Source organism: Balaenoptera borealis, assembly GCF_965194805.1.
Source record: "Balaenoptera borealis genome assembly, chromosome: 10".
Lineage (NCBI taxonomy): Eukaryota > Metazoa > Chordata > Mammalia > Artiodactyla > Balaenopteridae > Balaenoptera > Balaenoptera borealis.
The window spans coordinates 58,054,150-58,066,659 of record NC_138874.1 but is presented as its reverse complement, the minus strand read 5'-3'; the positions used below and the strand labels follow the sequence as shown (position 1 = coordinate 58,066,659).

Here is a 12,510-nt window from a genome sequence, read left to right as displayed (position 1 = left end):
TTTTTTTTTTTTTTTTTAAAGGTAACTATTTTGTTTATTGTGCATGATCTGCCATGTTAACTGCTTTTTTTTTTCTTTTTTTTAAATTTATTTTTATTTATTTATTGGCTGTGTTGGGTCTTCGTTTCTGTGCGAGGGTTTTCTCCAGTTGCGGCAAGCGGGGGCCACTCCTCATCGCGGTGCGCGGGCCTCTCACTATCGCAGCCCCTCCCATTGCGGAGCACAGGCTCCAGACGCGCAGGCTCAGTAGTTGTGGCTCACGGGCCCAGCTGCTCCGTGGCATGTGGGATCCTCCCAGACCAGGGCTCGAACCCGTGTCCCCTGCATTGGCAGGCAGATTCTCAACCACTGCGCCACCAGGGAAGCCCGGCCTTTCTTTTTTATATAATCATATTGTCATTATTACAACTATGGAAAGTAGCAGTAATTCCTTAATATCATCTAATAACTCATTCCATATTTAAATTTCCCCAGTTGTTTCAAAAATTTCTTTGTATTGCTAGTTTGAGTCAGGATTCAAACAAGAGCTATAGGGGCTTCCCTGGTGGCACAGTGGTTAAGAATCCACCTGTCAATGCAGGGGACACGGGTTCAATCCCTGGTCCGGGAAGATCCCACATGCCACAGAGCAACTAAGCCCGTGCGCCACAACTACTGCGCTCTAGAGCCCGTGAGCCACAACTACTGGAGCCCGCGCACCAAGAGAAGCCACCGCAATGAGAAGCCACCGCAATGAGAAGCCACCGCAATGAGAAGCCCGCGCACCACAACGAAGAGTAGACCCCGCTCACCGCAACTAGAGAAAGCCTGCATGCAGCAACAAAGACCCAATGCAGCCAAAAATAAATAAATAAAATAAATAAATTTATAAAAAAGCAAAACAAACAAGAGCTATACATTGCTTGTGGTTGGGTCTCTTAAATTCTTTTAATCTATAACAGTCCCTCCACCTCCCATGATACTTGTTGAAGAAACCCAGTCTTTTGTCCTACAGAATGTCTCACATCCTGGGTTTCACTGACCACTTCGTGTGGTGTCTTTTAGCTTCCCTTCTCTCACATTTATTTTTTATTTTTTAATTTTTTTGATAAGTCATTTTTATTATACGTTATAAAAGTAGTGTTCCATAACACATTGGAACAACGTTTTTTTAAACTGGTTTTCACCACAGACAGTTTGAGAAGCACTGATTTGGATGACTTGCTTCTCATCTGTACCACTGTGATTTGACAACAAAGGTTACTTTCCCACATTAAAAAATTTTTTTTCTTGCCAATATTCTAGACAAGAGCAAGAATCACCCATACAGCACTCTAGCCTCACAATTTCTTGACTCATTTATTCCAATAAAATATACCTTCAAACAATAACCCTAGCCATATCTTGTCCTTAGTCCTCTTTAATTCTTAACTCTGAAACTCTGCTCTTGGATCACAAACTTTCATTCTCCTACCTTCTTACTAAAACTGCTCTTTACTGTTCCTACTGGAATAAACACTTTGCCTGGATATGGACTTGCTTCCCTGAATGCAATGCTTGTGCAAAAACAGCCATCCATGGACTTATAGAATGCCTTACATATCACCATGAGATTCCACACAGCATTGTTCTGATCAAGGAACTCACTTCATAGCACATGAAGTGTGGCAATGGGCTCATGCTTATGAACACTGATCTTACAAAGTTCTGCATCATCCTGACACAGCTAGCTTGATAAAACAGTGGAATGGATTTTTGAAGACTTGATTACAGTGCCAGATATGTGGCAATACCTGGTGGGGCTAGGACAAGGTTCTCCATGACAGTGTATATGCTCTAAACCAGAATCCAGTATATGGTACTTTTTCATCTACAGCCAATATTCACGGGTCCAGGAATCAAGGGGTTGAAATGGGAGTGGCTTCATTCATTATCACCCATAGTAATCCAATACTAAGATTTTTGCTTCCCATCTCTGCAAACTGAGATTCTGCTAATCCAGAGGTCTTATTAGTTCCAAAGGGAGAAAAACTTCCACCTGAGACAAAGCAGCATCCCGTTCTTCTATCACTGCATTAATTTCTTCTGCAGTTATTCTCTTTTTACATTCCTTGGTCTTGTAGATTCTATCCACAATTATAGCTCCATTCTTCTGAATAGCTATCCCTGTGTCTGCACTGTTTATTCTGTTCAGTAATTCCTGTAATTTCATGTCATTTTCTTCAGGGATAATATTTTCTAGCAGTTTTAGAGACATTTCCATATGCTTGGCTCGTGCAATTGCTTCATTTCTCTCCTCATTGGCTAACTGCTGTCGAGACATAATAGCTTCATCATGTTCCCTCTGCAAAATACACCTCTTCAACCAGAGGTGCTGTTTTTTCAGCAATTTGAGCTTCTGTTGCTTTTTCTTGGAGTTCCAGTTTAAGCTTTAGTTTTCTCTGTTCTTTATCTTCTTTAGTCAGTTTTTCTTGAAGCTTTTTATTGCTTGCTTTGCGAATGTCCAATTCTTTTAGAAGCAACGCTATTGTCTCCTCTTTAAGTCTGAGGTAACTTGACAAGGAATCATACATTAGTAATGCAAATCATTATTTCTATGTTCCATAATGTTGGATTTTTCTGTGGTGCAGTGAGCTGTCTCATCACCTAGATGAGGACTGATGACTTGAAAATTCCTTGATTTCTGCTCTGGCAGTTCTATGCCCTCATATGTAGCTTCATTAACTAATTCATTGGATTTCTGTTGCATGCTTCCCTTAGAATTCACAGGCAGTTGCTCATCTGGCTGTGTACTTTTATTTCTCCCAGTGGTCTCTTGTTCAAGATAACTATGGGTTATGTCTGGACTAATGCAGCACTGTCCTGGTGTTAAAATATACTGGTTGATTATAAAATACAGGCAATGAAGGTTTCTTTCACAGCTGGATGGAAGAACAATAACAACCACCACTTATCTAGGCCCTTTTGACCAGTCGTCCATTTGTACTTCTGTTCTTCTTTGCTCTGGCAAGGTCTCTGGGTTTTGCGCCAAGATTTGAAGCTTTGTACAGCATGGCTCAGCGTGCCTCAAGAAGCACCGCATTCTTTGCCGAAACTTACAAGTGTGAGACCTGAGATGCGCCCCGCACCGCCCCAGGAGCCGACTGCGCACTCGCCCAGAGCTTCTCAGGCCCCACGCGCAGGCACCACGTCCACCGACCGACGCTCACTCGGAGCCTCCCTGCCCGCCTGGGGCTCCTCTGCGCGGGGAAGTGCGCTCGCCTGCGAAAATTCCCGCGGGCCACAACGGGAGAGCGAGCCAGCCACCGGTGGCGCGCGGGGCCCACGGGGAGCAGAGGCCTGTCACATTTAATGTTAACTCTTGTTCGTATTTTCCTACTTTTCTAAAGTATGTGCTATTAGAAATTAAAACAAAAATACTCCGGTGACAGTGAACGAATTTAATGCACAGGCAGGAGTGGGGGAAATAGATCAGTTAGGAGATAAATTAACCACTCTTCAGGAGAAATCTGAGCTAGGATAACAATTTGAGAGAGCTACCAGCGTATAAATGGTAACTGAAATTGGGGGAGGGGAATGGATGAGATCATTCATGGAAAATGGGGTCCAAGATGGAACCTTGGAGAAGCCTAATATAAAGATGTGGGCAGAGGAAGAGGATGCTGCGAAATAGGCTGAGAAGTAGTCAGAGATTTACAGAGAAGTAGTCCTCACAAGAGCTGAGGGCAGTTTCAAGGCGGAAGGATTGCTCAGTGGATGATACATTTATAAAACATACATAAATGAATATTTATAAAGCGGGTCATTTTATATTCAGTAGGGCTTGTTAAAATTAACCTATACATTTATCCTAAGGAAATAACCACATAGTGCATTATGGAAGACAAGGAGTTTGGACTTATTTGGGGAGCAACAAACTAAAGGTTGTTGGCAGTGACAAAAATGAACGACAACCCTTAACAGTTTTGGTGAAACTGAGTTCCAAAATCTAAGAAGTTCCACATTTCTGTGAAATCTTTCCAGACAGATTTTAAAAATTCAACCTATTTGTATTTGTTTCTGTAAGCATCTACTGTGTGCTTACCACTACACCCTCACAAGCAAGATACAATAGTATGTACATGTGACATGATCTCTATCCTTTCCATTTACCATTGTCACCATACTCACCATTCCTCACTCAGTCTGGTTGTTTGATCATAGAATTCACTGATGAGTTATGACACAGATGCCCTCTCTATGCCTCAGTTTCCTTCTCTTTAAAGCCATGGTTTGATGAGGTCAATGGTTCGCATCAGAATCACCACGAGCGCTTGTTGAACACAGATTGCTGGTTCCACTCCTAGTTTGATTCAGTAGGGAGTGGAGAACTTGCATTTCTGGAGAGGTAAGTTGCTGTTCCGGGAACCATATTCTGAGAACCCTTTTACTTTCTCCAGCTCTAAAAGTCTATGATCCCTTAGCAAAACTGCATTACCTATGCTCACTAATGGATTTAACACTCTCCGTTATTCACCAGAGCCTAAGAGGATGTTGTGGAATATGTAGTTATTATTTGCCTTAAAAAAAATTTTTTTTTTTTTACTGGAATATAGTTGACTTAGAATGTTGTTAGTTTCAGGTGTACAGCAAAGTGAATAAGTTATACATATACATAGATCCATTCTTTTTCAGATTCTTTTCCCATGTATGTTATTACAGAATATTGAGTAGAGTTCCCTGTGCTATACAGTAGGTCCTTATTAGTTATCTATTTTATATATAGTAGTGTGTATATGTTAATCCCAAGCTCCTAATTTATCACTTCCCCCCCCGTTTCCCCTCTGGCAACCATAAGTTTGATTTCGAGATCTGTGAGTCTGTTTCTGTTTTGTAAATAAGTTCATATGTATCACTTTTTTATTAGATTCCACATATAAGTGATATCATATGATATTTGTCTTTCTCTGTCTGACTTCACTTAGTATGATAATCTCTAGGTCCATTCATGTTGCTGCAAATGGCATTATTTCATTCTTTTTTATGGCTGAGTAATATTCCACTGTATGTATGTACCACATCTTCTTTACCCATTCCTCTGTCAATGGACATTTACGTTGCTTCCACATCTTGGCTATTGTAAATAGTGCTGCAATGAACATTGGGGTGCATGTATCTTTTTGAATTATGGTTTTCTCCAGATATATGCCTAGGAGTAGGATTGCTGGATCATATGCTAGTTCTCTATTTAGTTTTTAAGGAACCTCCATACTGTTTTGTTCTCCATAATGGTTGTATCAATTTACATTCCCACCAACAGTGTAGGAGGGTTCCCTTTTCTCCACACCTTCTCCAGCATTTATTGCTTGTAGGTTTTTGGATGATGGCCATTCTGACTGGTGTGAGGTGATACCTCATTGTAGTTTTGATATGCATTTCTCTAATAATTAGTGATGTTGAGCATCTTTTCATGTGCTTTTTGGCCATCTGTATGTCTTCTTTGGAGAAATGCCTATTTAAATCTGCCCATTTTTTGATAGGATTGTTTGTTTTTTTGACATTGAGCTGCATGAGCTGTTCGTATATTTTGGAGATTAATCCCTTGTCAGTTGCTTTGCAAATATTTTCTCCCACTCTGTGGGTTGTCTTTTCATTTTGTTTATAGTTTCCTTTGCTGTGCAAAAGCTTTTAAGCTTAATTAGGTCTCATTTATTTTCGTTACTCTAGGAGGTGGATCAAAAAAGATATTGCTGTGATTTATGTCAGAGTGTTCTGCCTATGTTTTCCTTTAAGAGCTTTATAGTATCTGGCCTTACATTTAGGTCTTTAATCCATTTTCAGTTTATTTTTGTGTATGGTGTTAAGAAGTGTTCTAATTGCATTCTTTTACATGTAGCTGTCCAGTCTTCCCAGCACCACTTATCGAAGAGACTCTTTTCTCCATTGTATATTCTTGCCTCCTTTGTCATAAACTAGTTGACCATAGGTGCATGGGTGTAGTTATTATTTGTTGAATGCAAACAACGGCTTAATATTTTCAATCTTATCTTCTTAAAGCTTACATATCTTAGGGATGTTTGTGTTCGGTTGCTGTGAGCTGCCAGGAGGCAAGACCGTAGCTGTGGAGGCTCTTAGTACATCTCACACTGCACTTAATGCAGACATTTAATACATGCTTTTTGATATGACTTCGATAGTCTAGGTGGCATGTGATATTTTCCCATTTGGTGATCATTATAAATTTGATACAAACTCTTAAAATAATGAGTATTTGATCTTAGTTCATCCTTGAACAAGTTTCTGGAGTCCAGGAGACCACATTGGGCAATCTGGTGATCTGATATAATGGAGATATTTCCTGTTAATCAGGAGATAAGGATATTAGTGTCAGTGCTGTCCTTGGCTCTATCACGGTTGCAGAGGTCATTGAACCTCTAGTGGCTCTGGAAAACTAGGAAAATACTGACCATATTAAGTTCAGGAAGAATTCATGAAATGCCTTTTAAAAATATAGGCTCCAGGAACAAAACTTAATTTCAAAATGGTATTTTTAAAAAAATTTTAATTAATTAATTAATTAATTTTGGCTGTGTTGGGTCTTCGTTTCTGTGCGAGGGCTTTCTCCAGTTGCGGTGAGTGGGGGCCACTCTTCATCGTGGTGCATGGGCCTCTCACTGTCGTGGCCTCTCCCGTTGTGGAGCACAGGCTCCAGACACACAGGCTCAGTAGTTGTGGCTCATGGGCCTAGCTGCTCCGCGGCATGTGAGATCTTCCCAGACCAGGGCACGAACCCGTGTCCCCTGAATTGGCAGGTGGATTCTTAACCACTGTGCCACCAGGGAAGCCCCCAAAATGGTATTTTTATAAAAATTAATTTTAGAGGTAAAAATCTTTCCACCTTGAATCAGAATAAGCTTGTTTTTGTTTCTGATCTTGGTTGTTTTGCTTTAAAGAATGAGATGCTATAGTTCAAAAATTGAATAAGTATTTATTGTTCCAGAAGGTACATTGCTTTTTATACATATTTCATAAATGATACAGGATTTTACACATGTTCAATATTTTGCAATTTGTTTAAAGGACTTTTCTCCATGTCCTCCCTCCCCTTGCCTCCCACACACCCTGAAAGGATTTGCTCATTGCACTGTGCTGTTTCTTCTTAAAAACCCTGTGTACAAACAGGATAAATGGTTTAAAAATAATTCATACAACTTAACAGAAATAAATGAGGGAAGGGGGTTGAACGACTGGGGGTGGCGGGTGGGGAAGGAAGTGGGAGGAGAGATGAGAAGTGGAGACATGCATCCTTTCATTCCATCATGCCAGTGGAAGGGGTGGTGGCAGAAGCAGCAGCAGCAATCCTGGCTGGCCTTCAACCTCTGCAAGGCACCTGGAGTCTGGGTTTGTCATTTAAAGTGTTTCTCTTCATACACAATGATCCCAAAGGAGGAAGATAAAGAGAAAGAAACCCCTTGCCACAATGAAGAGGGATGAATCATGTGAAAGAAAAAAGCCAATCAATCAGCTGTGTGGCAAGCCCCATCATCCTTTCCATCCTGCCCCCGCAGTAGTTAAAAACAGGATAGTAGACACAGATTCCTTTGACTCTTCAAGTGTGATGTCATCTGGAAATATGGTAGAAAATATTTTGATAGAGTATAAGATTAACTCCTTTTTCTCTCAATTTAAGATAAGAAAAAATAGGGTGAAGAGGGTAGGCTGAAAGAAGCCATAGAAATGTATTCCTGTACAAAGATAAATTGCACCCTTTGAGATCCACACACTTGATTTACAACTACTGAAGTGGTGGAGGTGGGAGGGCTCACAAACAGTGTGGGAGTGTGTGTCCTTCGAGATTAACAAGGCCTCCAGACAAGGTAGTGCCATCTGGGTGGCCTGGAATGCAGTCACACAAACAGATTAACAGCAGTGAAACTATTCTGGTTCTGAAATGGCTACAGAGCCATGATTTTTAGCCAATTTGTAAACCTTACATCTTCCTGATTTGGTAATACAGCTGAACACTCCGCCTCTGGCTTGAGCTGTGGAGGGAGAGGGGAGTATCAATGGGATAGTTAAATAAAGGAGGGAAATCTGTCCTCCTCTTAAAGATTAATTAGTAAAAAACAAAACAAAACAAAAAAACCTCATGCAGTGTTGCCAATTATTTCTAGACAGTGATCCAGAGAACTGGAATATTGAGACATTTAAGAAGGTATGAAGGGATAATCCAAAGTGTCAATTATCAAACAGTCATAAGTTGCTTCCAATTATCATATGGATAAAATTAGTGTACCAACACGTGTGGGTGGTCAGAAATGGGACACAAACGGGAGGGATTCCTGGTAACTTTGCAGAGACTGGGTCCAATCTAAAATAAATGCTAATGACATGGGCTCAGACTCTGTTTGCCACCCACATATCTCGAGGGTTTGCTTTTCTGGTATATTTATTTACTGCTATGTCAAAAATAAGAAAAGTTAAATTAAAAAAAAATTTAGAGCTGAGTGGGGTGCTGGTGTGTTACTATTTTGCTGACCCTGAAAAGAAGATGCAAGAAACAACACCCCTAGCATCATTTTCTCTCAACTATAATAATAATGCATTATTTTCATCCAGAAACTGAGATTCTTGATTAAGACAATATTCACTAAGCCCTTTGAGCTTACATTCCACAAAGCCTGATGGTCAGATTTTAACATTCCTTTCTTCCCTAAGATCCTTTTGTTTTTGTTTAATTAAAGGTAAAAACCCTCTACCCCGACATGGCTCCCAGCTTCCACCTGCAATGCTTTAATTAAAAAGGCCATAGTTATAAACAGGTGTTCTTTCTGCTGGGATTCAGAGGCTCTCTGCAGATCAATCTTCCTCACCAATCTGTCGGAGGGGCAGATGTACTTGTAGTGGGTCTCTCAGTCTCTTAAGGTCCATTTCTGCCTAAAATAGAAACAAAAGGTGAGAAAACTGGCTAGTCAAGCTTTCAATGATATTACTGTCTCCTGAGAAGAGGAAATTGTCTTCCCTCCATCACTATGAGTCAGAGAAATCATCTCAATCACTCTCAAAGTAAGAGTGCCTCAGAGGCAAAGAATGTTAAAGGCACAGGACAACAAAGCGGACAGAAACAGAAGTCTGTCCTGGCAGTTTCAGCTATCAACAGAGCCTCCAGAAAAGACTGTGCAATCAACAGGGCAGGACTCAGGGGCTCAAGAATGTGGGAGCATCTGATGCACCTTGATGGCATTTCTCCAGAGAGAAGCCCTTTTACAAACTTTTTGCCTGGAGCCAGAATTCAAATTTATGCTCCTCAAGACTTTAGTTATTTGTCTAGTAGTTGTTTAAGTTTTTCACTAATCAGTAATTTTTAAAACAGGGATGTGCAGTCAACTGCAGCACTTTCAAAACTCACACGTGCTTGGGCCTCACCCCTGAGGAGTTGGATTAATAGGTTTAGGGTGGGGCTGAAGCACCTGTATTTTTAATAGCTCCAGAGATGATTCTGACGCATTCCCTCCAGTTGAGAACCACCACACAGAGCAACAGAAGGTAAGAATTCACTTAGGCCAAGGCAGGGAGATGAAGTAAGCCTATTCAAAGCACAACCCCGTCACCAAAAAGGGACAGAGAAGGCGGAGAAGGTCCAGAGAAGAGTAATTAAACATTACAGAGAATGGAAGGGCTTCCAGAGGTTTTAAAAAAATCTCTAAAGTCATGAAAGACCGCAGAGAAAAGGAATGAGGATTTCTTCACCAAAATCAAAGATATCAGAGTGAGGGGGAGGCACGATCAGAAATGTCAAAGAGGTAGCTGTTATGAAAAATAAGATATCAGTCTTTTAAAAAAGCATTTCTGGCTCAATAATCTCTGACCTGCACCTAGCAAACATTTCTAGTAGTCTCTCTGACCTGGATTTTATTTTGGCTCCATTGCTACCACACATCTTAGGTGAGAGATCTTTGGGTCAATTGCAGAAAGATTAAAAAAAGAGAGAAAAGTAAAAACAGACCTCTCTAAAGAAACAAAATGAAAAAGATAAACATAGGTTTAAAAATTTCAATATGCTAGTGATAAAAGGATAGATAGGACCCATTATCTTTTCACCTGCTTGTGTTATGAAACTTTCTGGAGTGGTGACCATGCTAAAATAGTCATTTTTATCAATTGAGGAATAATTTACATAGGAAGAAGAGGATTGGATCATTCTTTCAGAGTTTACCCATCTAAGTACTTGATTGCAGATGATGATGATGATGATAATGCCATACAAGATGGGGCTGGGATTTATTTTAATTTTTGTAAAACTTACCTGAGCAATTGCATCTTTGAGTTGATTGTATTTCTCTAGGTCAAAACGTGACTTTTTGGCTCCTTTATGGAAAAATAATAAGTATTGTCTGTCTCTGGCTTCTGGATAAACATATTCCTACAAAAATAAAGAAGAAATTAAATTATACTCCTTAGCACACTATCTTCACAAAATAAGCATTTACTATTGATTAGATTCAGTACACATGAGCACATATAAAGATATACTACTGACATGTGCTGTATTAAATATTTATTTCTTAAACATTTTTTATTGCAAAACACACACAAAAAATGTATGTCATAAAGAATCATCATCATGTAATAAATGTTAATCATCACCAGAGAAAATAGAATACCACCAGTAACTCACAAGCCCCCTTCCTGCCCCTTTCCAATTACTAACCCCTCCTTCCCCACCAAAGTAATCACTATCTTGACTTTTATGGTAACTGTTTTCCTGCTCTCTTTACAGCTTTCTTACTTAAGCATGCATTCCCCTGAGCTCTACAGCTGAGTTTTACCTGTTTTTTGAATTTTATAAAAATGGAGTCAGATATTATGCATTGTGTATGGCTACTTTCACTCAATATCATGTTTGTGATATTCACCTTTTGCATGTAGCTGTAGTCTGTTCATTTCCATTGATATGTTATATTCTATTGTGTGGCTACATCACAATTTATTTATCTGTTGTACTACTGATAGATTTTTGGGTTGTTTCTAGGTTTTAGCTGTTGTAAATAATGCTGTCAAGATCATCTCTGGACTTATCTTCTGTTGGGTATAAACCTATGAATGGAAATTCTGGACCACAGGGTATGCTTGTGTTCAAATTTAAGGAGTAACATCAAAACGGTTGTACCAGTTATACTCCCATAAGCAGGACATGAGTTGCCATCACTTCACCTCCTTGCCAATACTTAGTATTGTCAGTTAAAAAACAAGTTAGGCAGAAATACTACCTCAGATTCTGTTCCCTTATAGGTTATTTCAAAATATTGAGTATAGTTCCCTGTGCTATACTATAGGTCCTTGTTGGTTATCTATTTTATATACTTTGTATATGTTAATCCCAAACTCCTAATTTATATTATTTATTTTACTACCTCATATTTTAAAAACAACTTTACTTGAGATACCATAAAATTTACCCATTTAAAGTATAATAGTCAATGCTTTTTAGCATAGTCACAGAATTGTACAACCATTACTACAATAATTTTTAGAATATTTTCATCATCCCCCAAAGAAACCCCATACCCTTTAACATCACTTCCTATTTCCCTCCATACTTCCAGTTCTAAGTTAACTACTAGCCTATTTTCTGTCTCTATAGATTTGCCTCTTCTGGATATTTCATAAGTGGAATCATAAAAAAGCCTTTTGTGTCTGGCTTCTTTCAAGGCTCATCTATTTGTAGCATGTATCAGTACATTATTTCTTTTTATTGACAAATAATACTCCATTAAATGGATATGCTACATCAGGGGTCCTCAACCTCCCGGCTGCGGACTGGTAGCGGTCCGCGGCCTGTTAGGAACTGGACCGCACAGCAGGATGTGAGCAGTGGGCGAGCCAGTGAAGCTTCATCTGCCGCTCCCCATCACTCGCATTACCGCCTGAACCATCCCCCGCCATCCCCTCCCCCGGGGAAAAATCGTCTTCCACGAAACCGGTCCCTGGTGCCAAAAAGGTTGGGGACCACTGTGCTACATTTTATTTATCTATTTGTCAATTGATAGACATTTGGTTTTTTTCCACTTTTTGGCTATTATGAATAATCTTGCTATGAACACTTGTGTACAAATTTTTGTGTGGACACGTTTTTATTTCTCTTGAAGAGATATAGCATTTTCCTGATCACTCATGAAGCTGAGGCCTTTTCACATCCTCTTTTATATTATTGGCCATTTGCATATCCTCTTTTAGAAGTGCCTGTACAAACCTCTTGCCATTTTTTTCCTACTGGATTGTGTGTCTTTTTCTTACTGATTTGTAGGATTTGTTAATATATTATGGATATGGATCCTTTGTTGGATATACATACTGGAAACATCTCCTCCCAGCCCACTCTCCCTCTTCATGGTGCTCTTTAATAAATAGATGTCCTTAATGTTAATATAGCCTAATTTATCATTCCTATTCTTTATGGTTAGCACTTTTCATTCTGCGTAAAAAGTCATTCCCTCTTCCACAGTAATTAACATATTCTTCTATATTATTATCTGCCAGGAGCTTCATCGT

The 12,510-nt window shown here is 39.6% G+C and overlaps 1 protein-coding gene and 1 pseudogene across 2 annotated transcripts in view; both read right to left on the bottom strand.

The window, feature by feature from the left end:
* Positions 1-671: 671 nt before the first annotated feature.
* On the bottom strand, positions 672-3,120 carry LOC309635517 (mirror-image polydactyly gene 1 protein pseudogene; annotated as a pseudogene). The gene is made up of 2 exons (XR_014249614.1): positions 3,090-3,120; positions 672-3,019 (listed from the first exon to the last, which is right to left on the bottom strand). The product of XR_014249614.1 is annotated as a mirror-image polydactyly gene 1 protein pseudogene (transcript).
* A 3,806-nt stretch (positions 3,121-6,926) lies between these two features.
* MCU (mitochondrial calcium uniporter) overlaps positions 6,927-12,510 on the bottom strand; it is a 220,877-nt gene continuing 215,293 nt past the window's right edge. Inside the window, exons 7-8 of the mRNA XM_082406902.1 lie at positions 10,265-10,381; positions 6,927-8,895 (exon numbers count right to left, since the gene is read on the bottom strand). Coding sequence (XP_082263028.1) covers positions 8,818-8,895; positions 10,265-10,381 — 195 coding nt within the window. The 3' untranslated portion in view covers positions 6,927-8,817. The remainder of the gene's footprint in view (positions 8,896-10,264; positions 10,382-12,510) is intronic.